The following is a 26,842-nucleotide window of genomic DNA, read 5'->3' on the forward strand; positions in this document are numbered from 1 at the left end:
AATAGTTAATATGAGTTAGAGTATTTATTAGTTCATGTTGTCAGCTTTTCGCAACCCATTTGATAAACCGTAGTTGTCACGGAGCCATCCCATCTACTCCTGCCAGCTCTGGCGTAGGAAGAGCTGATGATAAGGTGTCTGTCCACTGGCTAACCCTTCGGCAACTTACAGCTGTTTCAGGTTTTCTGAAGAACTGTGGTGGAGCAAGGGAGAAGGGAAAGAAAGACAATAGAAAGAACAGGGGAATTTGAATATGAACAAGAGGTAAAAAGTATGACTGTGCTGGTTCTAAACATTGTTTATAACAAAAAATAGTAAATCACTGTTTTTAAATAGCTGAATCAAAGGCCAAATTTAATCACCTCTATTTTAAAGCATTAACTAAAACTCAAATGTAATTATGTAGTGTCAAGAGTCCATCATAATAGATTAAAAAGGGAAAAACTGTCTTGTATATTGGCATGCTTTAATGAATATTAGAAATTTGCCAAAATTTTATTTACAAAGTATGGACTTAGTGAAATTATCTTATTCAGATGTTTTGTTTTTTTCTGTCTTTTTAAAACTTTTGTGGACTTAATATATACTTTTAAATTATTTGTGGTAAAATACATAAATGTAAAATTCACCATTAAATATACCATTTAAGTATATGGTTCAGTGGCATTAAGTATTCACATTGTTGTGCAACCATCATCACCACCATCTATCTCCACAATATTTTTCATCTTCCAAAACTGAAACTCTAGATCCATTAAATAGATATTTGATTTTAAATAGGCCTTGTTCAAAGCCAGCAGTTTGTAATGCAGCGATAGGAACCTGGAGAGGTTAATTTAGGTAACTGGCAACTGAATCAACTCCTCTTACAACCCCAAATGACTCAGTGGCACCATGGGCTTTTACCCTTTCTCATCTGTTGATGCCCAAAACTGAAGCAAAGCTCTAGACTAGATCTGGAAAGAGTATCAACGATACATTTCATTTTTATGCTACAGCTTACAAAGCCCCTCCATTTAGTTCCCCAGAATACAGCCCTAGTTCATGGTGAGAACTCTTCTCCTATTTTAAAGGTAGTGGAACTATGGCTACATGAAAATTAAGAGCATGGACAGGAACCCAAGCCCTCCAATCCACTGCCCAGTGCTCATTCTATCAGGCTGTGTGGCCTCTGCCAAAGTGACAAAAGAATGAGGTGCTACTCCTCAGATCCCACAGACAGAAACTGACCCATCGGATCTAACCAGGCGGCATTTGCACTCTTCACCACAGCAACTAAACTTCCTGCCTGAAAAACAAACCTAGGCTACTGTTTCTCCATCTTTTCCTGTATTTATATTGACAGTGAAAAGAAAACTCTCAAAGAAGCATAATTCTAGAACAGAATTAATGCAATCAGATTCAAGAATCGAATGTAAGTAAGATATATATATATATACACACACACACACACACACACATACATACACACACATTCAGGATAGATTACTGGAGCCTATAAAAAGATTGATTTCAACCTCTTTTTTTACTTTTAATTCCTTAAAACAAATTCACATTATGTGCTCTTTTTAGATAAGGCCATAATCTTTCTTGCTAAACAAAGTCTATGGAAAAATACATTTCTTTGTGCTGTATGGATAGAAAGTAGCTTGTACTAAAGCAACATAAATACTAAAGATTTACATAAAATTGCCAGTCAACAAGTGGTTTCTTTTAGTTCACAAAGAGGCTACGTATTTTGATTTCTTTCAATTAAAATTCTTCCACTGATATTCTTCTCTTTGCTCGAAAGCAATATATTCCCTAAACCTTCAGACTTTCCATTTAAATTCCAGAAAGGATAAACACAATTCCTTGAAGTCATGCCCAACCCCATCATTCCATATTCCTATATAAACATTAAAAAATTAGACAAATCAGGTTTTTGGAGTTATCTCTGGACAGTGGTTCTCAACCTCCTAATGCCGTGACCCCTTAACACAGTTCCTCATGTTGTGGTGACCCCCAACCATAAAATTATTTTCATTGCTACTCTATAACTGTAATTTTGCTACTGTTATGAATCGTAATGTAAATATCTTTTTGTTTTCCGATGGTCTTAGGCGACCCCTGTGAAAGGGTTGTTCGACCCCCAAAGGGGTCGCAACCCACAGGTTGAGAACCACTGCTCTAGAATGAACAACGGGTCATCCTAAAAGTGGGAAGACACCAAAAGAATAATGCTTTGAAAGAGTAATTTTATTTTATAATTCTCTCCACTTTTGAGTCACTTAGTACTTGATTTTTTAAAGTGCACATTAAAAAAAAGATTACTCAAAAAATGTAAGTTGAATACAGAACCTGGAGATAAAGAATTTGGGAAAATCAAGTAAATTGAGTCCATTTTTTGTTTTGTTTTCAATAATTAAAAGTGGTTCAGCAACATGGCCATTTTACTCAACTGATTCAGTAGGGTTTCTAATGCACACAAGTGCATAAACCTGACACAGAGCAGGAGTTCATGAAGTTTTACTGATGAGTAGAATATCATAGGACAATTATGGGGAATCTATGAAGACAGAGAATGTTCCCAATTTCCCAATACACAGCCACAACCATCTATTTGTATCTTCTCCTCATCTTCAGCGGCCAAAAGAAAATTTTTTAATGACTGATATTTTTCCTTAGAATTTCAATAAAGCCTTAAACTGGATCACATGAAAATACCTCCCCGTATCTTCCAGAATTCGCCAATACTTTTCTTTATAGCATACTCGGCACAGTTCTTGCACTCTTGGGGTGTAAATCCAATTAATGCTCTCCCTATAGTACCAATTCCCCGATCACTTGCCAACTTTTTAATCTGAGCTTCTATGTAATGAGGAGATACATAAGAAAACTGGTCCCCAAGGACACTGTAAGCCATGTATCGAGAGTCGTCTGAGGTTTCTGTAGGTTCTTGGTCTTCAAAACTCTCTACATTGCAAGCTATCTCAATTTTCCCCTCATGGGGAAAAGCCATTGATTGGACGCCCTTCAATCCATTCACGTGTGAGCCCCGGATGGCACTTGCGATCTCTTTTCCCAAAGCCAAGTCTTGAGAGTCTATGGTAACATTGCAGTTCATCACATACGGGCTGGCACCGATGCCTAAATCATTAGAAAAGCATGTTACTAAAACAAAAACCAAAAGCCTCACTTTGAAGATTGTATTCTTTAGCCAATTTTAACCCTAGGAGCTTCCTTTACTTGGTTTTGTTTTAAAATAATATAAATACTTCTCTTTATCAGCTCCAGAATTTCCTAAAGGCGAGGGGTTGCCCAAAAAATGTATACAGGTGGATACTTTGGTCAATGTTGCTCAAGCAGTAGCTCGCCATAATCAGAAGTGTCTGGACGCTGATGGTAACCACTTTGAGCACCTCTTGTAATTGCAGAAGTCAAATGTGACTTGTATTCATCTTTTGTTATCGGTATATATTGAGTATTACAATTTTAATAGTTTTTTCCTTTCTTAAAATGTGTATACATTGTTTTGGCATACTCTGTGTGTGTGTGTGTGTGTGTGTGTGTGTGCAAGTATGTATGTGTACACACACACACACACACGAGGACTGACAATTAAGTTTGCGAACCCATCCTAAAAAATGTGCTACATACCTCATTGCTGAATATCACTATGATTACCTTCTAAGTATTCCCCTTGGGAAGCTATGCACTGATGTCAGTGTCTAGTCTACCCTTCAAAGCAATTCTGAAACTCTTTTTCTGGAATGGCCATCAGAGCTGTTGTCATATTACCCTTGATGTCCTGAATGCCATCAAAATGTCTTCCTTTCAATATTTCCTTTCTCTTCGGGTAATGAAAGAAGTCATTGGGGGCCAGATCAGGTCAGTAGGGAGGATGTTCCAATACAGTTATTTGTTTGCTGTCTAAAAACTCATTTACAGACAGTGTCGTGAGATGGTGCACGGTCGTGATGCCAGAGCCATGAATTGTTGGCGAAAAGTTCAGGTCACCTAACTTTTTCATGCAGCCTTTTCAGCACTTCCAAATAGTAAACTTGATTAACTGTCCAGTTGGTCCGAATTCATAATGAATAATCCCTCTGATATCAAAAAAGGGTAGCAACATCATTGTAACAAGTTCACGAGCTTAATTTTCAAATCCCTTGTGTGGGTGTGTGGGTGTGGGTATTGTATGTGTATAACACAGCAATTTGAGCTACAAGCAGATACTTTTATTTACTCTAAATGTATCTGAAGGGTGTTTTTTCTTCGAATACTTAAGGAGAGCCTAGACTTTCCGAAATATCAGCAGAAAAAAGGAAAGCACATTTTAGAATTAAATATCAACTGCAGCAAAAAGCCTTGGCCTTTCATTCATTTCCAAGGCCATCTCCACAGGGGTTGGAATTCCGTTTCAGGCCTATGGGCCTCGGAGACAGGAGTGAATCACATACTCTGTACTCACCCTCTTCTCCCCAGACACACACCTGTCATTACTGAATTAGGCTCACATCCAATTCAAGTGAACCTCAACACCAGTCTTGATTACAGAAGGAGGTCACTTAAAAAGTGACAAACAGCCTTGGAATTGGGAAGGGCAAAGCCACTTGTGTCTCATGACAATGTGGGCTTGGCAGGGTTGGGAGCACTGTGTACACTTTCTGTCGTATAACCTGTCGGAGACGCCTCTTTCTTCCACCCCCAGCTTCCCGAGGGACCGGGACTGCCACTGCCACTCTAGAGCTCTGTTACTGTAGAGCCCAGGGGCAAATGTCCTGCATTTCCCTGCCTCAGGGATGGTGCAGCTCATGTTACATAAATAGCCCTGCTCTAATTATAGTTTACATTATAAGATGGACAACTTGGTTAAATTAGCATTGGTATAAAAAGCTTAGGTTTGCAGTTTCTTCATTTTGGTGAAACCTTACATTTCTAAAAGCAAAGTTGATTAGGGATTGATGGGGGATAAAAGGCTGACCTCATCTTCAGCATATGACAATTCCTTAGCTACTATTTCAACATTATTTTACTGTCACTGTTTTTTCTTGCTACTTTCAAACTTATTGCTCATGATGTCAGTATCCATCAGAAATATCCTTCTGGGCTCATTTTCCCCTAGACAGCCGTGGTTTGGGGGCTTTGCTGCCTAGCCTGGGCACTCTCAGACTAATAGATGCTTTACAGAAAATCAGCACACGGAAACCCACATTTCATCTTTTTCCCACACATGTACATAATGAAACATTTCAACTCCCGAGGTTAGGCCTCTTCCTCCTGGGAATTCTGCAGGAATGAATCAGATTACAGTATTTCTCCATAATGCTGATTTCATAAAACTTAAATTTCCTAAAAGTCAATATATTTCTCTCTCTCATAATCTCATACACCAATCACTTACTCTAAATATCTTTGAGAAGTATATCAGTTTTAACATTTCACAGAGTATATTGGAATTTTTTTTTGTCAGTGCTAATGTCATTCATTAAAGAAAAACACCCAAGCTTTCCTCCATCCCTCAAGAGGTAACATTTACAAATAGTCCCATTTCCTCAAATCTGATATGCACACCCTAGTCTGACTCAAGAAGTGGCCTTATCTTTACTGTTGCTCCAACAATCTCACTAGGATTTTGCTGAAAAGTACATATACACTGGGTTACAGGAAGTACAACCACTATTCAAAATACATATTGGACCTCCTGTGCTTTGCTATTCCAGAACTTTGATAGGCCCAATCAACATTCAGAAATTCGTATGTAATTGATCAGCTTGGGGGAGCAAGTCACTTTCAATGGGAATTCCTTTACATGGACCCAGGGCGCTTCCCCCTTACACTTTGATGGATAGGCCATTCCATCCCTACAGCCACAGGACTTTGCCTGAATTCCCCACCCAGCAAATTACAAGGTACCACCACGTGCCCAATAACTGTCCCTTTTTTAGAATTTCCAAAGTTGATCATTCTTGCTAATAAATTAATTCATTGCCTAAGATAAATTATTAAAGATAGAAAAAGTTTAGATCTTAAGTCCAGAGCACAAGAGTTTGATAAAAAATACACTTGTCCCAACATTGATTCACTTAATTAAAAACAAACACCTTATTTTAAAAAATGCTTTCGAAACCATACCTAAAAGTTCATTGTTTCTTAGAAAAAAATAAAACTAAACATCAGAAGTAACTTTTGTATTCTCTTTTAAATAAAATAAGAGGTAACCACTTAACACAGGATGATCACTTTTCATGTACACCATTGTTGGGTGGATTTAAAATTCTTCCATTAAACTTCAGTTACACAATAATTTACTTTGTTTTATTGCTAAGAACAGCCAATGAATCTGAGAAGTTTCTGACCTAATCAGGTAGTAGTTTTCTTCCTGAGGTATGAGGCCATGACCCATTTCTCCAAAAGAAAAGAAAAAGAGAGAGAGGCAGGGAAAGAGAGAGAGAGGTAGAGGTAGACAGAGATAGAGGTAGAGATAGATAGAGAGAGAGAGAGAGATAACTGTTTTCTGTGCAAATGCATGCTTTTCCAATTTCCTCCATTTAATCCTTCCCAAACCCAGCGCCACTATGGCGATCTAATTCTAATGAATCAAATTCTGCTTTTAAATCCAGCAGTCCCATTGACATGATTCAAAAGCTGAATTTGACTTTTTATGCTAATTCAAACTTAGTAAGAATTTTTAAATAAGGGAGATAATTAATCCCAGCAAATCATATTTCTAGTTAAATGTCATATAATTAAAGTAACACCATTTTTTACTCTAAAATTAGAAACCTGATATGAAAGTTTGTATCTCAGTTTGCGGTTTTGCTCTCCACTCCTGCCTCCTGCAGACTGGCACTCGCTGCTCTGGTGGCAGCAGAACCTCCTCACTGCAAAGCTCAAATCCCCATTTTATTCCAACGCAACTGTCACAATGCCCTGAAGCAAGCTAAAAACATGGAAAAAAATCTTTGGTAGGATTTCACTTTCCATGTGTTCTCTAATGAAAAATTTATTATTCTAAATATTGGTGTTTACTCCCAGTTAAATAATTTTTTTTAATCAAAAAGAGCAAGAAACTGAGATTTAGCTGCTATTATTTCACGGGGAAATATAACAGGCCTGATGTTTTCCTGACAATTCCGTTATTTTCTGGTGTGGAAACTCTGTATTTATCATATACTGCATGGCTGGTGATTCAGATATTGTAGAGACCTTATGGTGAACTGATATAGATGTAAACTCTTTATGCCAGATTGTTTAAGCAGAAAAAAACCAAATGCACTTAATTAACATCTGATGTGTAGCTTTTGCAAACACAAATGCAATATTTGTGTTTGAGCACTGGCAGTAATGACTGTGAACTATGCTATTAATGTCTGGTTTAAAGATGCTTGTGGTAGGACCACGTCTGGAATAACACAAATAAAAAACTGCATTCAGACAAAACAATAGTGAAGAGCCCATTAGAACAATGAAAACGCACGCAGAAGAAACACATGTCCTTTCTTCCTCTATTCTCAAAAATAGTTCCAGGCACCATCATCTTCAATCAATTCAAGGTGAAAGATTCTATCTCTTTTCCTCCATGGAAAGTTTCATTTTAGGGGGTCAGAGTTGCTTTGGGATATCTTTAGAAGTTCTATTTATTATATTAAGCTCCCCTTTGGTGGAAAGTATTGACGCATGAGTGAGGAGAGAGCTGAGGTGATGTTTTGGGGTATTTGACATTTTTATATCTGAAGAGAGAACTTCAAATTTGTGGATTTCATTATAGTGTGAATAGATAGATTCTCGTGGACCAATGTGCAACTCCCTCAGTAAATATGTTTTCACTGAAAACCTGCTGAGTGCCAGGAACAATGCAGGTTGCTGGGCATAAAAATGAGGTGGAGGTAAATTAAGGTAAGGCCTAGCTAGCCTAAAAGTGGTCTTTGCTTCAGAGTGACAAACAGAGCCGGGCAACAGGCTTGGAACTCAGGTTCAAATATATACACAGTTATTACACCGAAAGCAATTAGTCATCCTTACATATCAGTACTTTACATTTTTCAGAACAAGTACTAAAAAGAAACCACAGCTGAAACAGGACTTTTGATGCCTAAAGCTGTAAAACTCAAGGATAATTGCTAAGTCCAATGCTCGCATGGCAGAAAGAAAGCAGGACTCTTATGCATGAGGCCCAATCCATAGAAAAGAAAGCTAAGCGAGAACCAGGGGGCCCAGGGCTAGGAATGGCTCCCCAGGGATCTGAATTCAAGTTCTGCCGCTTCAGGACACTGCCTTTTGTTCAGCTGCTTTTCTGCAAAATGGCTACGATGTTTTCCCGCTCTGCAAGGAACTGTGTCTCAATTTCTCAACTTTAAATCCTTCAGGATAGCAATAATTCAGAGGAGAAATTACAGAGGTAGGTACACATTAACGTCATCCTGGAATGACACCAAGCCAGGTGAGGGGGACCTCAGGTGACCGGCCTGTCCCCAAGTATTCCGTAGCAGGACAGTGCCCTCCACCAGTTACACAGAGACGATGCCTAGGTCCTTCATGTTTCTACCACAGGTTACACATTTAATTACACATTCAAACTTTCATCTTCCATCATCCCAAGTAGGTTTACAAGCAAACATAGAGAATTATGAAAATAATTCCTTAAAACTTCAAAGACTCATTCTGAAACAGGAAATTAGTTTTCAAAGACTAAGTAAAATTTTTGGTGTGGAGTCAAATTGCGTTATTCAATGTCAAGAAAAATGCCTGATGCTGCACTTCTTATTTACAAAGAGTGCAGTAGCAGGGGCAGCTCTCAGTAACCCATTTAAATAACTAAACAGAAGTCCGTGATCCCAAGATGTACCAATTACCTCCATCTATGATTCTTCAAGCATCATATGAAACTATAGTTCAAAGAATTGTCCCTGTATTTTTAAACAATGATGCACACAGTATATGCAGGCCATTCATATAACATATCAGCCAGCAGTGTTTAAATTATCCCATAAATGTTTAGAGTTTTTAAATATATATGTATAAAAGATCTAAAACTATCAACTATTACTGCTTTGCCCTTATTTATGTTCCCCACGAGCTGGCCAACTACAAACTTTTAAAAGGAATTTGGTTTAAAAGATTTTGTGTGTTTGGCACTGACTGAGAGTGTTAATCATTTCTGAGCTCACTTTTTTTCTTTTCTGTTTATAATATTCTTAGGGAACTTCAAAACAGAAACCTGTTCCCTTATAGATTCTGCTTCCTTTTGGGTACTGCGTAGATTAATTTGTCACTGAAAAGTTAACTGTAAGTGTTCAGTTGATAGCACCAATCATTTCTATTTAATTTTTTTAGGAAAAGAAATAAACAGCAACAATGTGTTAAGGCTTTTCTGTTTTGATGGGACAAGTGGAAAAATATGTTGAGAAACTGATATAACTAAAAAAAATGTTAGAAAAATATATAAAGCCATTAAATTTAAAAATAAGAAGAGAAACCACCATCGTTGGGAACTGAATTCATTGAAAAATTAGATGAATAACATTTATACCCTAATGACAGAGGTGTTATAAATTCTACTTCAATGGATATTACTTTAAAAAATGAAAGCATTTTACTCCCTACTACACAAATCTTTTTTAAGGAAGAATTTGTGCAAATAAGGTAACCTAAGATTTGGGCTAATCATGTGTCTTAAACTTGGATTCCAATCTGGTTTGTGAAATATTAGAAACTAATTGTTTATCCACATCCCTTACTCACTGTTCCTCCTTGAAACATTTTATTTTTCTGTGGTCAGCACCTGCTTTGAGACTATTGAATGAGGAGCCTCTGGATGAACAATGGTTGCCTAACCTTGGCAACTCTTGTTTTCATGGTTTTGCACAAACTAAGGTTTCTACCACTTACCAGCAGATAGTAGCAAAAAAAGACACGTGGGGAAAAAGTTGTGCTATTTTTCCCTACTTATCTTAAATCATCCACTGAATCCAGTCTGAATGAATACATTGAAACCCAGCTTTTATAAAACTGACCACTGATCAACCTTAATAATGGTCCTTCATAAAAGATGATGGAAAATAATAATTCGCAATATTGATTTAGGGAAATTATGAAAATAAGTTAGAAGTAATACAAATTTAAAAAATAATTTTTTTTGTAAAGATATGAGATAAATTGATGCAGATCTATTTTACACTACTGAGAGCATATTGTTTATACTACTTTATATGCTTTGGCCTTGACACTGGTTATTCATAACCTCTATCTGAGATTCTTATCCATATTTCCACATGGCTAACAGCCTCACTCCTCCCAGTGCTGCCTTCACAGTGAGGCCGACTTCGGATTATCCCATTTAAAATCTCAATTCACCTCCAGCCCGAACTCATGATTTTTGGGGGGGGGAGGGGCTGTAGCGCTTGTCCTTTTCGAACAGGCTACAAAACTCATTATTGAGTAAGCTTCTTATTTGTCTGTCCCCTCACTCCCTGCCCACTGGAATATAAATTCTTTGAGGGGATATGAATTCTATTTTGCCCACTGATGATACTGCCTGGCACATACTAGGTACTTAATAAATATTTGTTGCATTAATTAATTACAAATTCTCTCTACATTGTATTGTATATTCCATGTCCCTAAAAATTCTTCCAAAAGGTCACGCTTAATTGCTTGCATAATAATCTTTCACTTAGGTACACACACCATAGTTTATTTAATCATTTTCAACTATTGAAAATTTACAATGTTTCCTGTATTTGCTATTACAAATAGCGCTCTGATAAATATATTTGTACACAAGTATACTTACCTTTTATGATTTCCTTAGGATTTATCACTAGAACTAGAATTGCTGCAAGGCAGCTATATACACTTTTAGAACTCTTGATAACATATCACCAACTCATTTCCAAAAAGTTTAAACCAATTGATAGCCCCACTCGCAGTCTGAGTGCCTGCAACTACAAATTTACCAGTATCAAATACTGTCTTGAAAATACCAGCTTTAAACACGTTAGTGCCCGTTTTGAACATTTGGTCTTTTAACTCAGATATGCTTTTTATGTCAGGTTAAAGTTCTCCCCAAATCCTGACCCATTCATTCTGACAGCACTGCAGAAATGAGAATTACATTTGTCAAGGGTTTGCCTAACCAACGCCAACGCCGGCTCTTCTGCACTCTCACACTGGAATTCCTGTTTCTAATTCCCACCCACTGAGTAATCCTGGCACTGCACTGCCTAGGTCTGTGGTATAATCCCTTCAGTTTTTAGTGAGGCTCAAATTAGAAACCAGGAAATGGATTTCTGAGAAGTTAGTCACAAAACTTACACTTCTACATTTGTGAGACAAATCGTGGGAAAACATGTGAGGTTCAAATTAGCAGGGAGCCATCAGTTTCTTCGTTTTCTCCATAACTAAATACTGACACACATTTATAATCACTTTTTTTATACACCTCCTGTCTACAGGGAAGACAGGAGGTACTGCGGTTGGCACTTAGACATTATTTCAACTTCACAGTCTTACGATTATTATGTCCATTTCATAGACACGAGAACTGAGGCCTGACGAGTTAAAAACTCTCTTATTGGCTGAGGTCCCACAGCCAATAAACAGCAAGGCCAGGACTGGAGCATAGCCCCGAAGCTTGTGCTGTTTTTGCTGCACTACTCTACCTGATTATAGACACCATTCGTTTGAGAGCAATTCTGTACCAGGGGTTCAAGTAACCAAAGGCCTTAGTGTGACTGCGGCAGAGCTGTCCTATGAGGAAACGTGTATCTAGGCCTGCCCACCACCTCTTGTTCCTTGGGGATCCAGTATTTTCGTAACTGCTGAGGTATTAACTGACTACCAAAATGTTACCTGATGTGGTTTAATTTGTGACCCCTACAGAAGTTATCTGAATGAAAGAATTAAGACTCGAATAAATGGTACCAAGATGGCAAAGTGCAGGAAATGGGGATGGAGTTTTGGAGAGGGGCTTTGCTGCTTTTTCCTAAGGTAAGTCCCAAGAATGGAGAGAGGCAGGGAGGGCTGTGGTAGCAGAGAGAGGCAAGAGCTGGTGAGAGGAAGGGGGAGGGAGCATGTTGTCTAGAGAGCTGTTGTCCAGGTGCCTCCAGAACTGATTTCCAGCTGTATGCATCAACTTGGCTACCCTGGATGGTCAAATTCTGAAAGACTTTCCTACCAGCTAAAAGTAACCTCTACCCAAGTCCTCACCCGCCAAGGGTCTCCAGCACACCCCAGGATACAACCTCACACCTGGCACAGTGGCAGGCCTCCGAGATCCTCTCTCAGCATCAGGAGTTACCACCACTCTTATCAGCGGCCATGCCGCAGGGATCGTTATATCTCTTGACTATCACTGTAGGGGACTTGCATCCAATATCTGACCAGGGCTTCTAGCCTCTCAGGGCAGCTTAGGAAGACATGGGTGAGAGTAAGAGTCAAGAAGTGTCCCTCACCCAATTCAATGAGCCCTAATTGTAACTTATAACACAGGAGGGATGAAATTAAGGGTATCTCAGGAAATCTATTATCAAGTTTAAAAACAAAACCAGAAAAAACTATACTGAGCACCTGTTAAACCACATCTTCGGGCAGGTGCTGCTCCCAGGTCAGGTTTAAGAGCACTGAAATCCCTCCTTGTGAACCAGCCCAGTTGCTTCCTTCTCTGGACAAGAGTGCGCTTCTCAGGCAGGTCGGCCTCACCAAAGAGAAAAACACTGCAGCCAGGAATGTGCCGGACCAGGTTCTCAGCAAGGCCTATGGGCAGTGGGAGATTTTAACAACATTAAATTAAAATCAGGCCCAATGAGAGAAAATAAAGCATATAACTTTTTATTGTGGTAAAATATATTTAACACAAAGTTTGCCATTTTAACCATTTCTAAGTGTATAATTCAGTGGCATTAAGTACATTCCCATCATTGTGTAACCATCGTCACTAACGCATATAATTCATACTCATTTTAAAAATCAAAGTTTGAGCATAATTTATTTTTCCAGGAAGTTAGTCTCATAATAAAAGTTTGTCTTTGCAAAAGGAGGCTAGAATTTCTAAGTCATTACAAATCTAATTTAACAAGGGAAATTCATCACAAAGATTAATGAAATTGGTGCCTTCCGTTTTTGAACAATTTTATAACAGCCCCAAATTGTGTATATTGTTAGCAGAAATTAAAAAAAAAAAAGTATATGGCCAGATCTGCACTGCCCAGTACGGTAACCCACACCTACGTGTGCTATTAAATTTTAATTTTAATTAATTAAAATGAAATATAACTAAAAGTTAAGTTTTTCAGTTGCACTAGCCACATTTCACAGGCTCAGTAGCCACACAGGGCTGGTGCCAGATGTTCAATACAGAAACCTAACATTTAAACATAATTTTATGAAGACTATTCTGAACGGCAACACTGTTTTTTATCCTCTTTTCCCATTCTTTCTATCTAGATTCTGTCTCTGACCTTATCTTTTCAAGGTAGATTACAGAACTGCTATCCTGTTTTTTCTAGGGAGCTGCTTCAGAGAACTGCAGCTGAAAGCATGTTTTCATGGGGCAAATCACAATCCCCTGTAAACAAGGATAAAGACAGCATAAGTTTTCGTCTGGTGTATAAAATGTAGGTATTTAAGGAATTTTGGCACTGGCCTGGGAGAGCAGGAATGCAGCCTTCTTTATTGGAGGTATGTCATGAAACACAGAGGCTGAGAGGGCCTCTAGCCACAGTAAGCAAAGGAAACCTCTCCAACTGCAATTCTAGGGTTTGTTATTTGTTTGTTTCTAATGTAGACCGCCATGTTGATGGGAGGGGTGAAACGTGAAGGATACTAAAGAAGATTTTATACTTCTGGGTTGTATGAAGTATTGGAAAAAGTTCTTTTTCTGAGTCAGGTAGGGACTCCAGCATCAGAAGCCCATGATGTTGCAGATGCCACAAAGCCAAGAAAATCTCCCACATTTACGATATGATCTCTGCTTCCTCACACTACTCTAAGATACAAAAGGGCCACTGCTCCTGAGTGGTGGGTGGGGCCAGATGCCAGGACACATCCTGTCAACTGAGGTTTCAGGATTGTAAACTAATGTTTAAGCAGTTAGCTAAATTTTCCTCTCAAATCTAGAATGGCAGGGGGTGGGGGTGGCCGAAGAAAGGGGAGAACATTTAGAAAAGTTAAGACATCTTTTTTCGGGGAGGGGGGGGGAGAGTGTGTTTTTCCAGGACCTATCAGCTCCAAGTCAAGTAGTTGTTTCAGTCTAGTTGTGGAGGGCACGTATCAGTAGCCCATGTGGGGATCGAACTGGCAACCTTGGTGTTATGAGCCTGCGCTCTAACCAATCGAGCCAACCAGCTGCCCCAAGTTAAGGCATCTGACAACTTAACATCTGACAACACTTCCAATTGTTCGGATCACTGAGATCTGCTCCAACCATAACTTGGTGACTCACACTTTGGCTGCAGCAGCCTAAAGCAGACTGCAAAGCCTAAAGCCTCTCCTACTAGACAGTGTAACATGCTTCCTGGCTCTGCCCAGTTCTTTGCCTGCCCAGGCCAGCACCTCCATTTGGAGCTATAGTTTTGAAATACTACGTAAGTTTATAAAGCCCAGCATGCTGCAAAGGAGGGTTCTCAGGACCTGGTTCCGAAAGGGCAAAGCAGTGGAAAATATCTGCAGTAGCAACCATCAGCTGTCAGCAACTGGGAGTGGAGGGCAGGGGTGCATTCTGGTTTGGCAGAAATAGCATATGCTTTTGAGGCCAGAAGATGCTGGTTTGAATACAATTTCTGCTCCTTAATAGCTAATTGGGATCTTAAACAATTCGCTTATCATCTCTGAGCATCAACTTCTCTATCTGTAAAATGAAAAAGAAGAAAAAACATCTTCCACTAAAGCTCTAATCCCGTATCTAAAATCTGGCAATTAAAAAGAACAAATATATGTCTTTATGTGGCCTTTTCTGTATAAACTGTATTTCAGGGTAGTCAGATAGTCTGAACTGATGAGGGAAAGAATTTTTTACTAGGAAAAAAAATCCAACTAATAAATGTAGAAGTAATGATATAACTAGAAAATCATAATTTTGCAACCCTTAAGAAAATAACTGTTTCAGACAAAGATTATCAACAGGTCATGAAAAGTCAATTTATCAACAAAGGCAATTCATGTTCGCATCACCAGAAGTTTGACAACCAGACACTGTGGTCTCCTCATATGATGTAATATGAAGCTCGAAGCCCACCTTTGAAGTTTTTGTGAAAAAATTTGAGCTTCAAACCAATCAGGTCTCTAGTGCTAACTTCAAGTTTATAGGAAATGTGAGATATAAAGATCCAAATTAAATGACACCACAAGGGGGCAAACAGACGTATCCAGTATATGGGAATTCTATGGGACAAGTGACCCAGTTTCTGCAACCAGTGAGTGAATGGGAGGAAAAGGGGGTGGCGGGGAGACGCAGGGGAACCGTCTAGACCAGGGGTCGGCAAACTGTGGCTCACGAGCCACATGCAGCTCTTTGGGGTGCATTCTGTCTCAAAAGTTTGCAGACCCCTGGAAGAGCCAATCCTGTCCCTCACAACAATTTAAAAATTATTCAAGAGCCATAAATATATTTTTACATAATCACCATTATGTGAATAATATCCTTTAAATATTTTATAAATAAAACTATGATAGTATTATTTTCATTTTCAATTTTACTTCAGAGCCACATGTACGTACCCAAAGAGCCGCATGTGGCTCACGAGCCGCAGTTAGCTGATCCCTAGTGGCTCTTCCATCTCAAAAGTTTGCCGACCCCTGGTGTAGATCAACAATCAATGCAATATGTGAACCATGTGTAGATGCAGATTCAAATATTCAAATAAGCCCATCAAAAGAAGCCATGTGCCTGGATTATACACTGGGAGTTAGATGGTACCAAAGAATTAACATCTTGTTGAGTGTGATAATGGCACTATGGTTATGTAGAAAAATGTCCATATTGCTCAAAGATGTACATTAAATATGTATGGGTAAAATAATATGCTCTTTGGAACTTGCTTTAAAATACTTTAGTAAAACCAAAGGAAAAAAGAGGGGGATGAGAGGAATGGAGAGAAAAATAAAGGAAGCAAAGGAAGAAAAAAAAAAAAAAAGAAACAAAGTACCCTATAAAATAGATGGAGAGGTTAAGATTAGATAAACTAAGAAAAGTCCCTAGCACAATGCCTGGTACACAGTGCCAGCTAGCTTTCTTTCCCCTTTGCAAGCCTCATATTCCACTGTTCTGAACTCTGAAAATTCTGAATATCTTCCTGGATTTGTACGTCCCTGCTTACTAGAAATCCCTGTATATTTTAGCAGCACTCCTCTTCCATGGTCTCTTCTACACAAATTGGTGGTGGAAGGGATCAAACTTAATCTGTGTTCCCCAATGAAGCAAGAAAATAAAATATTTCATTATTCTCATACAGAGAAAAGGCAACCAAAACCAAAATGCTATTTAGTAATCGAAACAGTACACTATGCTCTCCAAACTCAAGGAAATGTCATTTATGTTTCTCATGACTGCAACCCAAAGGCCCATGGCAAATAGGTATTTATGGTTCTGCTGAAAAGTAAATGTAGATTGCCTGCATTTCAAAGAAATATCTCTCAAATTTAGTCAGAAAAATATTGGGTTGTTGGAAAAGTCATGATGCATTTTTGCAATGAAAAGCATAGAAAAAATAGGCTATGACTTTTCTGACAATCCAATACTTAACTAGCAAGTATTTTATTTGTTATATAAACTCCATATTCAAAAGGGTTAGTTTTAATTTTATCATTTTGTTTTCACAATTAATCTATGCAACAATATTTATGTAATTTCAAATTATGCAAGCAACTAGGTCTCTTAAAGAAGATAAAAATTCTGAATACTCCAAGCTTGTGGGGAACTGTGTCCCATCAGTTTCCAGGTAAGTAGTATTATTTAAAGCAACAGTTCTGAGAGCAGTTTTTATAAAGCCATTTTCCCCTGTACAGTGGAGTCGAGCATTTCCAGAGCATTTTCAATGGTTAACAAGAAGCCAGAACTACTGAACTGATTCTTGCTTTATGACTGTGCTCTCCCTCCATCAAAATTCATTTCTCCCTTTCTTGTGTTCGTGTCGTATGTTACAGCTTTTATTGGCTAGAACTTCAAATCTAATCTACTTGTATTTCATAGTTAACCATGGACTTTTGTTTCTCCATTTAAGTTTCAAACTCCCTGAACAATTAAAGTTTGCAGTTGAATGAATTGAATTGGATTCCTAAGCACTTTGAAGATGTTAACTAGGAAGAGCCGTGTCCGCTCCAAACCTACCAATGAGAGTAAGGGGCCACTGCGCTAACAAAATACGAGCTGGGTTTAACACCAGCAGGAGTACAACAGATCTGTAGTGAGAAACCATGGGATCAATCTTCCACCGCTGTCATCGTATCTTATGAGCTGTCCTCAGAACAGAAGTCCCATCCGCAACTGTCAAAACCACCTGTGCCAGTGGGCTACCTGAGCCAGTCAGTACCTACAGACATGATAAACATCTGAATCGCCTTGCTGAAACAGTATGATGCCATCATGCCATTTTGAAACAGGCAAAGCAAAACTCTGCAGCATCCTAAATTGCTCTTTATTAAAAGAACAATATTTTTAGTTTTTCTTCCATTTTTAACAGGTTTTTCCCACAACTATTACTGATAGTTCTTTCCATTTTCACTAGTTATATTCAATAAAGGCTGGTTTGATGACAATATTTTTAAAAATATATTTTAACCTTCATGATTAGCTGACCTTATTTACTCAAAAATTATTTTTAGCCATTTCTATACAAGTATATTTATCATTTTCTCTCTTAACTTTAGAGACTTCCATGAGTTTGGTTATTTCTCTTTACAAAAGAAGGATCAATACAATGAGGTGATTCTCTGTGCAGTGAGAATTTAAGCTTCATATTCTTAACAAAACGTTTTTCTCTGAGCCTATAACAGACATAAGTGTGGCTGAAAGGTAGTGTTTATTAAGAATATACCTAGTTCAAGTAGTACAGGAAGACAGTAGTTAAGAATCTGCTTCATTAAATGTAGCCTGCTTCATAGTAACACACATTTCCTGTCCATAGTGGTATTTAATAAGCTCTCTTCCCTTCTGCTTTTGTTTCTCTCAGGAGTCATTTGGGACTACTGGTATAAATGGAGTTGAAATTTAACTGTTAAATAGAAGTGCACTTCAGCAGCTCAAGGAACATAATTAATAAGCTCACTTTTGTTACATTTTCCATAGCAGCCAAAATGCACCACTAGGGAAAAAACTTCAAGTCTATCATTCCTTTTCCTCTGGGATTAGATAAATTCTCTTTCCTCTGGCCCACGTATAGTATAAATGTGTGGCTTATTTATTTTAAACCAGAACTCTAATGATACTCAAAAGAGTATCAAATCTTGGCAATCAAAAAGAGTATTTTCAACCCCATAACCTCATACTCAATAACAAGTAGAGGTAAAAAAAAAACCACAGAATCTAAAAATTAAAACGGGTGCTAGACTTGAAATCTTACAAGCATCCTCTAGTTTTAGTATAGATCTCTTAATATAGCCAAGTTTTTTTTGTTTAGTTGATTTTTTTATTTAGTATTTTTTAATGAGAACGAAAAAAAAAAAGATCCTCTACCAGAAGCCATAAAAATCTCTCAGATGGTAAAACAGATAGCCCTAAAAGTTTGTGCCTAAATTCATACACATACCTAAAATAAAACTGGCCGATTAATCCTGCTACAGTACTTTGAAAATGAAGACATTTGAAAATACATGTAGTAGTGTGATGCTGCACTGCCGCTAATTAAGTGCAGACTAGGAAAAATTATTCTTAGTTTAGTCTATGGAAGCAGGATGGTGGAAATTTCTCTCTTTGCAATTCAAAATTATTTTAAAGATAGACCATTTCTTTTCCAATGTCTTCATTAAACAGAGCGGTTATGAATTGTCTCCTAACCATCCCCAAAGAACACAAAGCTACCCAGTATTCGCCCCATATGCTCGGCTTTGAAGTGTGAAGCTGTGACCATCCCACTAGACTCTTACGCCACCATCAAAGCCATCTCATTATGCCCAGTGCTGAGAGTTAAAGCACGAGGCCCTAACCGCTCCAACACAAACACTGCATTAACAAAGCAACCGCAATATTCCTCCCCCACATGGCTAGAACTTGAAGAAATTTTTACCATATGTACACATGCACGAGATACGAAAATTTATTGTGCTAGAACATCGAGAAGTACATTAAACATGATGACTAGAACTGGATGTGATTCTAAGGGACTGGAAAAAAAATAAAATGCAGCTGATCTTTATGATGAAAGAACAGAAACATTAGGCTGAAAAACGAGATGAAGTGCAATTCCTAAACTGCATTTCCACTGACACATTCTGTTGCCTGTTCTTTCTTGAGATAGCAGAAAACGATTTAAGGGGGAAAACAAAAGTTGACAGCCTATGGCTGGACGCTACTGTTTGTCGTGTTTCATTTCTAAAGGACAAATAAGCTTACAAATAATGATATGCTGATAACAGCATCTACGATTCAAAATAAACAGGACTTGCTAAAAAAAGTAATTTCACTTTTGTCACTGAGTTGCCAACTTATCGTTGGCATGGTGGTAAAAAATAAAATGCAAAGAAGAAACTTGTTACATATTATGAAAATGAGGTCATGAGGAAAGGAGGATCAACACTTGATTGTCATGTAAAAATTAGTTTTAAATACTCGTACCTAATGATTCTATTCCTTTCTTTTGGCTCTAGAGAAATTCTTGCATTTGTGCACAAGGAAGACTATTCTATTAAAGAATGTTTACTGCTGCATTATTTGTAGTAGGAATTAGGAGAAATAATCTGAATGTCCACAAATAGGGGATTAGATAAAATGTGGTATATTCATACTACGATAGCTACACAGCAGTTTAAAGGAATGAAATAGAACTATATGTAATACCATGGATAGATTTCCAAGACATCTTGCAGAATAAAAAAGTTATAGTATGATAGCATTTATATTACAAACACATACAAGCAACAGTATATTGGATTTATGAATATATATATATATGTGAATAAATAAAAGCACAGGAAAAATCCTAAATTCGGTGTGAACATACTCTACTCACACCATAACTTGGCAGGGGTGGTTCAGGGACCCAGGAATGGGGATGATGGTCAGAGGTGAACTTTAACCTTACCTATAATGCTTGAAATTTTAATAAAGATAACAAAAAGTTCCAGGCAAGTTCTAATAAATAAGCAGTTATCAGGCTCCTTTGCTCTGCTGCTGTCTTGATGGAAAACTATAAGTAAGTTTCTTAATGTTTCTAGGTCTGTTTTCCAGCAATGGAATGAAAAAAATTCATGTATCCTCTATCCTCATTATAAATATAAGAATTATGTGTCCCCAAATTCCTAATATACAATATACTTCCATGGAGATATGTGTATCCATGAAAATATATGGTATATTAGTAGTTTGGGGCACTATATATCATATCTATATATCTATATCTATATCTGTATCTATATCTATATAAACACGTATCTTCATATCCAAGTATCTTGTTATTCACTTGTCTATAACATATACCTTCATGGAAATGTATATACAAAGAATTTGTTACTCCCCTGTAAGGCATATGCTGATATAACTACCACTCCGTGCAGACATGGTATCGTTCACTCAAAGAATTATACTTTCTTCAGTGACCTAACACATACAACAATCATACTGTATTCAGTAACGTGTTTCATCCTGTCCTGTGGTGCCTATTGTTTCGGGTCCAGATTTCACGGCCCCAGCTTTCTTTGGGGAAGGTACTCTATTACATTTCTCTGATAGTCACAATGCCGTTTACTACGGTAAATGAAAACACAACAGAACTCCAGTGCTGTTTGGATGTGCACAAATACCTCTTCATTTATCTTCCTAATATTTCTCTGAAATATATACTGAATATTATTTTGCAAATGAAGAAGCAATAAGGGAAAGGCTGTGTGCTGTAGAACTTAGAATTTTAGAGCTGAAAGCACTTCAGAGATCTACTGAGCAAATGGTTTTCAAACAATTTGTCATGCAATCCCTTTTCTTCAAAGGCGCCTTATTTGGAATCTTGATAACATAATGCAGAGCAGAGGGGTCCACTCTCTTTACTGTGGAGGGGAACAGACTGAGCCCCAACGCAGCACTCCTGCATAAGGCCACAGAGAATTGCTGAAAATAACGATAGCTATTCACTGGTGGGAGGCCGAGAACCAGGGGCTCTACATACAGGCATTATTTCTCATAACCACCCTCACAGGATGACATTATCCCCCGTTGTATATATGCAAAAACAAAAAACACTATAAAAGAGACTAAAATTTTTTCTTAAAGTCAGCTGGCAATTAAGTAGCAGATCTGGGATTTGAACTCAGGTTTATTTACCTCCAAAATTCTTATTCTGCCACTTACCATGTGGTTTCCCTGTCTAGCCACTCAATGGGATGAAACTGTTCAATTCACGAACACATATATATACATAGGTAATGGGTGGGTGAGATTGAGCCTGTCACTTCCATATAGTGTACCCCCTTTGTAAGGGCCTCTCACTCTCTTTTAGGGGGACTATTGAGAAGCTGGGGCTGTTCCAAAGAATAGTTCAGATGGGACATAGCAAAGCCCTGGGGATGGCCAAGAATCCTCCTGCTGGCCAACGTGTCAGCAAAGTACAAGCAGTCTGCAATATAAAGCCCACTCCCCACAGCAACGAAGAGTTAACTTAGTCCTTCTGCCCAACCAGTGCTCCCCAAATAGCTAACAAATAGTTTGCATGAGTTAATTTAATTTCCATGTATGTATTTGGCAACCACGTATCTTCTTGCCCACTGGCCAATGACAACCAACCTCTCAGGGGTCTCAAGCCTACCCCAAACTCTTGCCATCTCCCCCTCGCTAACAAGTCGAGTCTTCCCATCCCCCTTCCCACAGTCCCTCTCCTCTCTGCTACCTCTCAGGGGATGCCCATTTCCACATATCCATGCCCGCCTCTTTAAATGTCCGTTTGGAGAAAAACGTTTCTTGCCTGCTATTGACATTCCTTCCACATGGACAGAGTTCTGCTGGTCTTGCCAGCTGTTACGGGTTAAACTGTACCCCCTCCCCAAATTCATATGTTGAAGTCATAGCCTCCAGGACCTCATAATGTGGCCTTATTTGGGAATACGGTCATTGCAGACATAATTAGTTAAGATGAGATCATACACTGGGGTAGGGTGGGGCTCTAATCCAATATGACTGTTGTCCTCATAAAAAGGGGAAATTTGGACACAGATAATATACAAGGAGAATGTCATGTGAACATGAATGCCCTCTACAAGCCAAAATGGAACAGATCGTCCCTCACAGCCCTCAGAGGGAACCATGCTGACTTATAGCCTTCAGAACTGTGTTTATACATAAATTTCTCTTGTTTAAACCACCCAGTCTATGGCACTCCGTTCCTGCAGCCTATCGGAAATGAAAACATTTGCCTCGCTCCCGCCCCACATTCATCCGCGGGTGGGGAGTTTGGGAGAGAAGCTGAGCTTGCGCAGGCCCACCGCTTCCTCTCCCTTCCTTCTTCAGAGCCAGCTGTCAGCAGAAAACACACGCTCAGCTCCGCACCATCCCTGCCATAAGCTCTCCAAGGGCAGGCCTGTGCTGTCCAGTGCTGCCCGGCTGGCTGGATGAGTCTGTCTAATTCTTCAGGTGGATAAACTCAGCTGTCAATATTAGTTTTATCAGTAATGAAGGCAGTATTTCCATTTCTCATCTGCCTTTCTCTATTGTTGAATTGGTTCAAAATTCGGCAAAGGAAGAAGTGTACTATTTATAACGCCCTTTTCTTGAACCTGGCCCCAGTCCTCATCTTCCTGAGGACAGGAAGTGAGGTGGCCCCCTTCTTTCTCTACTCTATTGCTATGGAATAAACTCAGTGCCCTTCTTTTCCAAGGCCTCTCCTTTTGGGCGTCAAAAATTCAATAATGCGCACTGAGTGTTCCATCCTCCTTCTCTCTACAACTCTGTACCCCGCAAGGTAGCAGATGCCTCAGACTCTCAGGGAAACAGTTACGCATAGGCTACAGGGGAAAGAAACATGCTACAATTAATATCTCAAGAAATTATCTTACTATATATTTTTGGTTAAATAAGACTGAAGAATGAGTTATTTAATATATGCAATTTTAATAGTCAAACAATAAATGATAATCTAATTAATAATGATGTTATAACCATATGCTGTCACCATTACTATTACCACATGTTCTGGGTCTCCTGAAGAAGCACTCTCCCCCTTGACCAATGGAAACCAGGTAGATGGGCTGGTGAGCAGTACCTAAGGGAGTGGAGAAACTTGGGCTGATGCACTGAATCTTACAAACCCATCAATACCACTAGCATCACTGTGTCAATTCTTCGAAATTTTCTAATCCTAGTGACCTTGACACTGGAAGTCACAACAAATGCTAGGAAGCAGGGATAAAAAGAAAAAGGTATTCAGTAAAAGCATCTCCGAGGTCAGGGGGCCTGGGCTCGAAAAGTTAGCATGTCATATCAATCACCTGTTCTAAATCTGTTATTAGATCCACATTCTCTAAAATGGCATCAGTGACCATTAAAAAAATCAGTCTCTGGGAGATGCAGATAACCAATAACTACTCAAAATCAGAAAACCCAGAGCCCCTAAACTTTGAGTGCCCCTAGGGCTGCGTTTGCTAGGAAGGGGTAAATATTAATGTCTCCCACAATAACCCCTGGCTTAACCCTGAGTACTGTAAGAGACCCTTTCCCTAGGAGAAGTGGCAATGGTGAGGGACACCTCCCAGTTTTTAACTCTAAACCTTACAAGTGACTTCTAGACTAGGAAAGAATTACAAGAAGTATACACTCAGGCAGCAAGATTTCATGCACTTCACCTATTCATTCCAATTACAAGATTCTTTTTTCTTTTTTAAGATTTTTATCGGGGAATTTGGGGATGGGAACAGTGTTGGGGGGTTGGAGGAAGGGGAACAGACAAGTTGCTGTCCTTTTGTTCTTCAGTCTAGTTGTGGAGGACGTTGCTTCACTGGCCCAAGCTGGCACCATCATTGCACTCTTCCTGGGTGAGGCAGATCAGTCGCCAGCTTCTGGACGGCCACTCATGCTGGCTGCTGGCTACACACGGTAGCCCACGGCAACCCACAGCAGCAGGGGCTGCAGCCTACACCGTCGCCAGTGACTCACAACAGCCCAGTCCCAGGTTGAGCTGTTGTTCAGCATCTTAGCTGTGGAGGGCAGTGTCACTGGCCCTCATATGTGGGATCCAAACTGGGGCCCTCTGGCATCCCAAGCCAGCTCTTACCCAACGCGCTACTCAGCCGGCCCCAATTAGAAGATTCTTATAGTACATTTATTCTTGTCAATATTTTCAATAAACCCTATTCAATACACATCAAGAGTGAAATAGGGAAGGGAGGAAAGCCAATCCAAGGGTCCGTTATCAGGCTACTCATCGCTGTGAGCAACTTGGGCTTCATCTTGCTGGAATGGGTCTTAGAATTGTGTATCTCAGGGACAAAAGACAAGATCATTTATCTACCAGCTCTGGTCATGGGTTGCCTCATAGGATTTTTAACTTGCTTGAACTTCAGGTTACCACAGAGCCAAAGTAAGAGAAATGACTACAGCTTTTTCTTTCTTCTTTTTCGTTCTTTTTTTTAAAGTGTAATGCAACATTTATTGATTGCTTACCATCAGCAACACATAGTATTTCCTAAGGGTGTCACCTATATTATCTTATTTAATATATACAATTGTTAACTTTTTTCATTATACAATTGAGGAAACTGTGTAAGTAATACACTCAATATATATGAAGTGGATATGGGATGAAAATTTAAATTTTTCTAATTCTAGCACCTGAATTTTATGTTTTGTACTTCACCACCTTATAATACCTGGTCATTACCTTTAACATCGCAAAAATGTAACTTTTTCAGCTTTTTCAAGTATGGTTGTGTTCACCTATAATTGTCGGTCATGGAAGAATGAGTTAGTTTGTTCCAGTTTTCCCATTTGGCCTTTTCCTTCCTCATTAGTACCTCTGTTCTACAGTGGGAGATATAATCCTGTTGCATTTATTAAGCTTGTAGCAATAAGCATTTATGAACAACCTGGTAACTCTCCTTCATAGTTAAAATGTACTAAAGTCACTGGAAATCAATCTTAATATTTTAAGCCTCTTCCCAATGCACCATCTCTTTTTTCCCCCAGCTTTTTATATGGTGGCAGTATTGTGTAATTCTCAAACTAAATGCTATGTCCTAAAACCACATTGACGTATGCTTGTAAAATCAACTATTGTTTTTACACTATCGCAATGAGGGCAGTGCTGATGGTGGAGAGAACTATATCAGAACCCAGCATCTAAATCAACTAATTGCAACCAAATCCAAGGCTGTCTTATGAGATAATCTCCATAGCAACTGGAGAATCAGAGTAGAAAATTTTTGAAGGGAAAAGTTGTTTCTGATTTGCCAGATCAGCCCATGTTTTGACAATCTGTAATAAAGTAATCAAAGGGTCTCAAGACTATCACACAAGTGTTGACATCGTGTGAATTCGTCATGGCACATGTCCTCCAAGTCACAAAAATACTCGAAAAAACATCTAACAAGGCTGATAATTCTAATCAATTCATTAATGTTTTATAGATCTTAAGATAAATCAAAAAAATAAAAATCAATCATGTAAGAACTATTTCTTTATACATATAGCTTACATAGCTAACACTTTATCTTTCCAGACTTCTCAATAATGTCATTGTACAAACATGATTTCGTTTGATTAATGACATGAAACGAAAAGCAAATTTCCAAATCATTTACAAAATCCATAGCGATGGTCCAGAGTCTGAAAGCTGAGTGTTATGAACTTATGTGTTAGGTAAGCCCCTTTTCACTGGTAAATCACTGGGAGAATTTCTGAGCACTTCTGCCCTGACACTTTTGCTCTATTTTCACTCAGTCCTTCTCATGAAGGTTTGTATGTGAATGGGAAACAGGGTCATGTTTCAGAGACTGGCTCCTGCACGTGAAAACACTGAATAAGCAAGAAGTGGAAAACATACAGGAAGCGCCATAACCCATAGGAGCCCTTCAGAGAAACTGTCTACAAAAAATTTATACAAGTCCAGAAAAATAAGACTAAATATCTTCAATATTAGTTAGGCATCAGACAAAAGGATAATATTCCTGGAAATTTGTCACAGATTCCAAATTAGGTGAATCCATTGTTCTTTTGGGATCCAAGATAATTAAAAACCATCAAGGAGAATTAGAGAAGTAGGGACTTCCAAGTAAACGCAGGATTATGTATCCTTAGGTTTACTTTCACTTCTTCCAAAAACCCCAGGAAAAAGATGGTCAAGATATATATTTTAAAAGCACTGACTCAGGGCCGGCCAAGTGGCGTGATGGTTAAGAGCTGGCTTGGGACGCCAGAGGCCCCCGGTTCGGATCCCACATATGAGGGCCAGTGACACTGCCCTCTACAGTTAAGAAGCTGAACAACAGCTCAACCTGGAGCTGGGCTGCCGTGAGTCGCTGTCACTGTCACCGGTGTAGGCTGCAGTCCCGGCTGCAGTGGGTTGCCATGGGCTACGTGTGTAGCCAGCAGCCAGCGTGAGCGTCCTTCAAGCCACCGTGAGCTGCCATCCAGAAGCCGGCGACTGATCTGCCTCGCCCGGGAAGAGTGCAATGATGGTGCCAACTTGGGCCAGTGAAGCAACGTTCTCCACAACTAGACTGAAGAACAAAA

The 26,842-nt window shown here is 38.9% G+C and overlaps 1 protein-coding gene across 1 annotated transcript in view; it reads right to left on the reverse strand.

Moving 5' to 3' along the window:
* Nucleotides 1-2,220: 2,220 nt before the first annotated feature.
* Nucleotides 2,221-26,842, reverse strand: part of FTCDNL1 (formiminotransferase cyclodeaminase N-terminal like) — an 83,946-nt gene continuing 59,324 nt past the window's right edge. Inside the window, exons 5-6 of the mRNA XM_019635641.1 lie at nucleotides 12,553-12,738; nucleotides 2,221-3,129 (exon numbers count right to left, since the gene is read on the reverse strand). Coding sequence (XP_019491186.1) covers nucleotides 2,693-3,129; nucleotides 12,553-12,738 — 623 coding nt within the window. The 3' untranslated portion in view covers nucleotides 2,221-2,692. The remainder of the gene's footprint in view (nucleotides 3,130-12,552; nucleotides 12,739-26,842) is intronic.

Source organism: Hipposideros armiger, unplaced genomic scaffold (assembly GCF_001890085.2).
Source record: "Hipposideros armiger isolate ML-2016 unplaced genomic scaffold, ASM189008v1 scaffold_23, whole genome shotgun sequence".
NCBI classification, from domain to species: domain Eukaryota; kingdom Metazoa; phylum Chordata; class Mammalia; order Chiroptera; family Hipposideridae; genus Hipposideros; species Hipposideros armiger.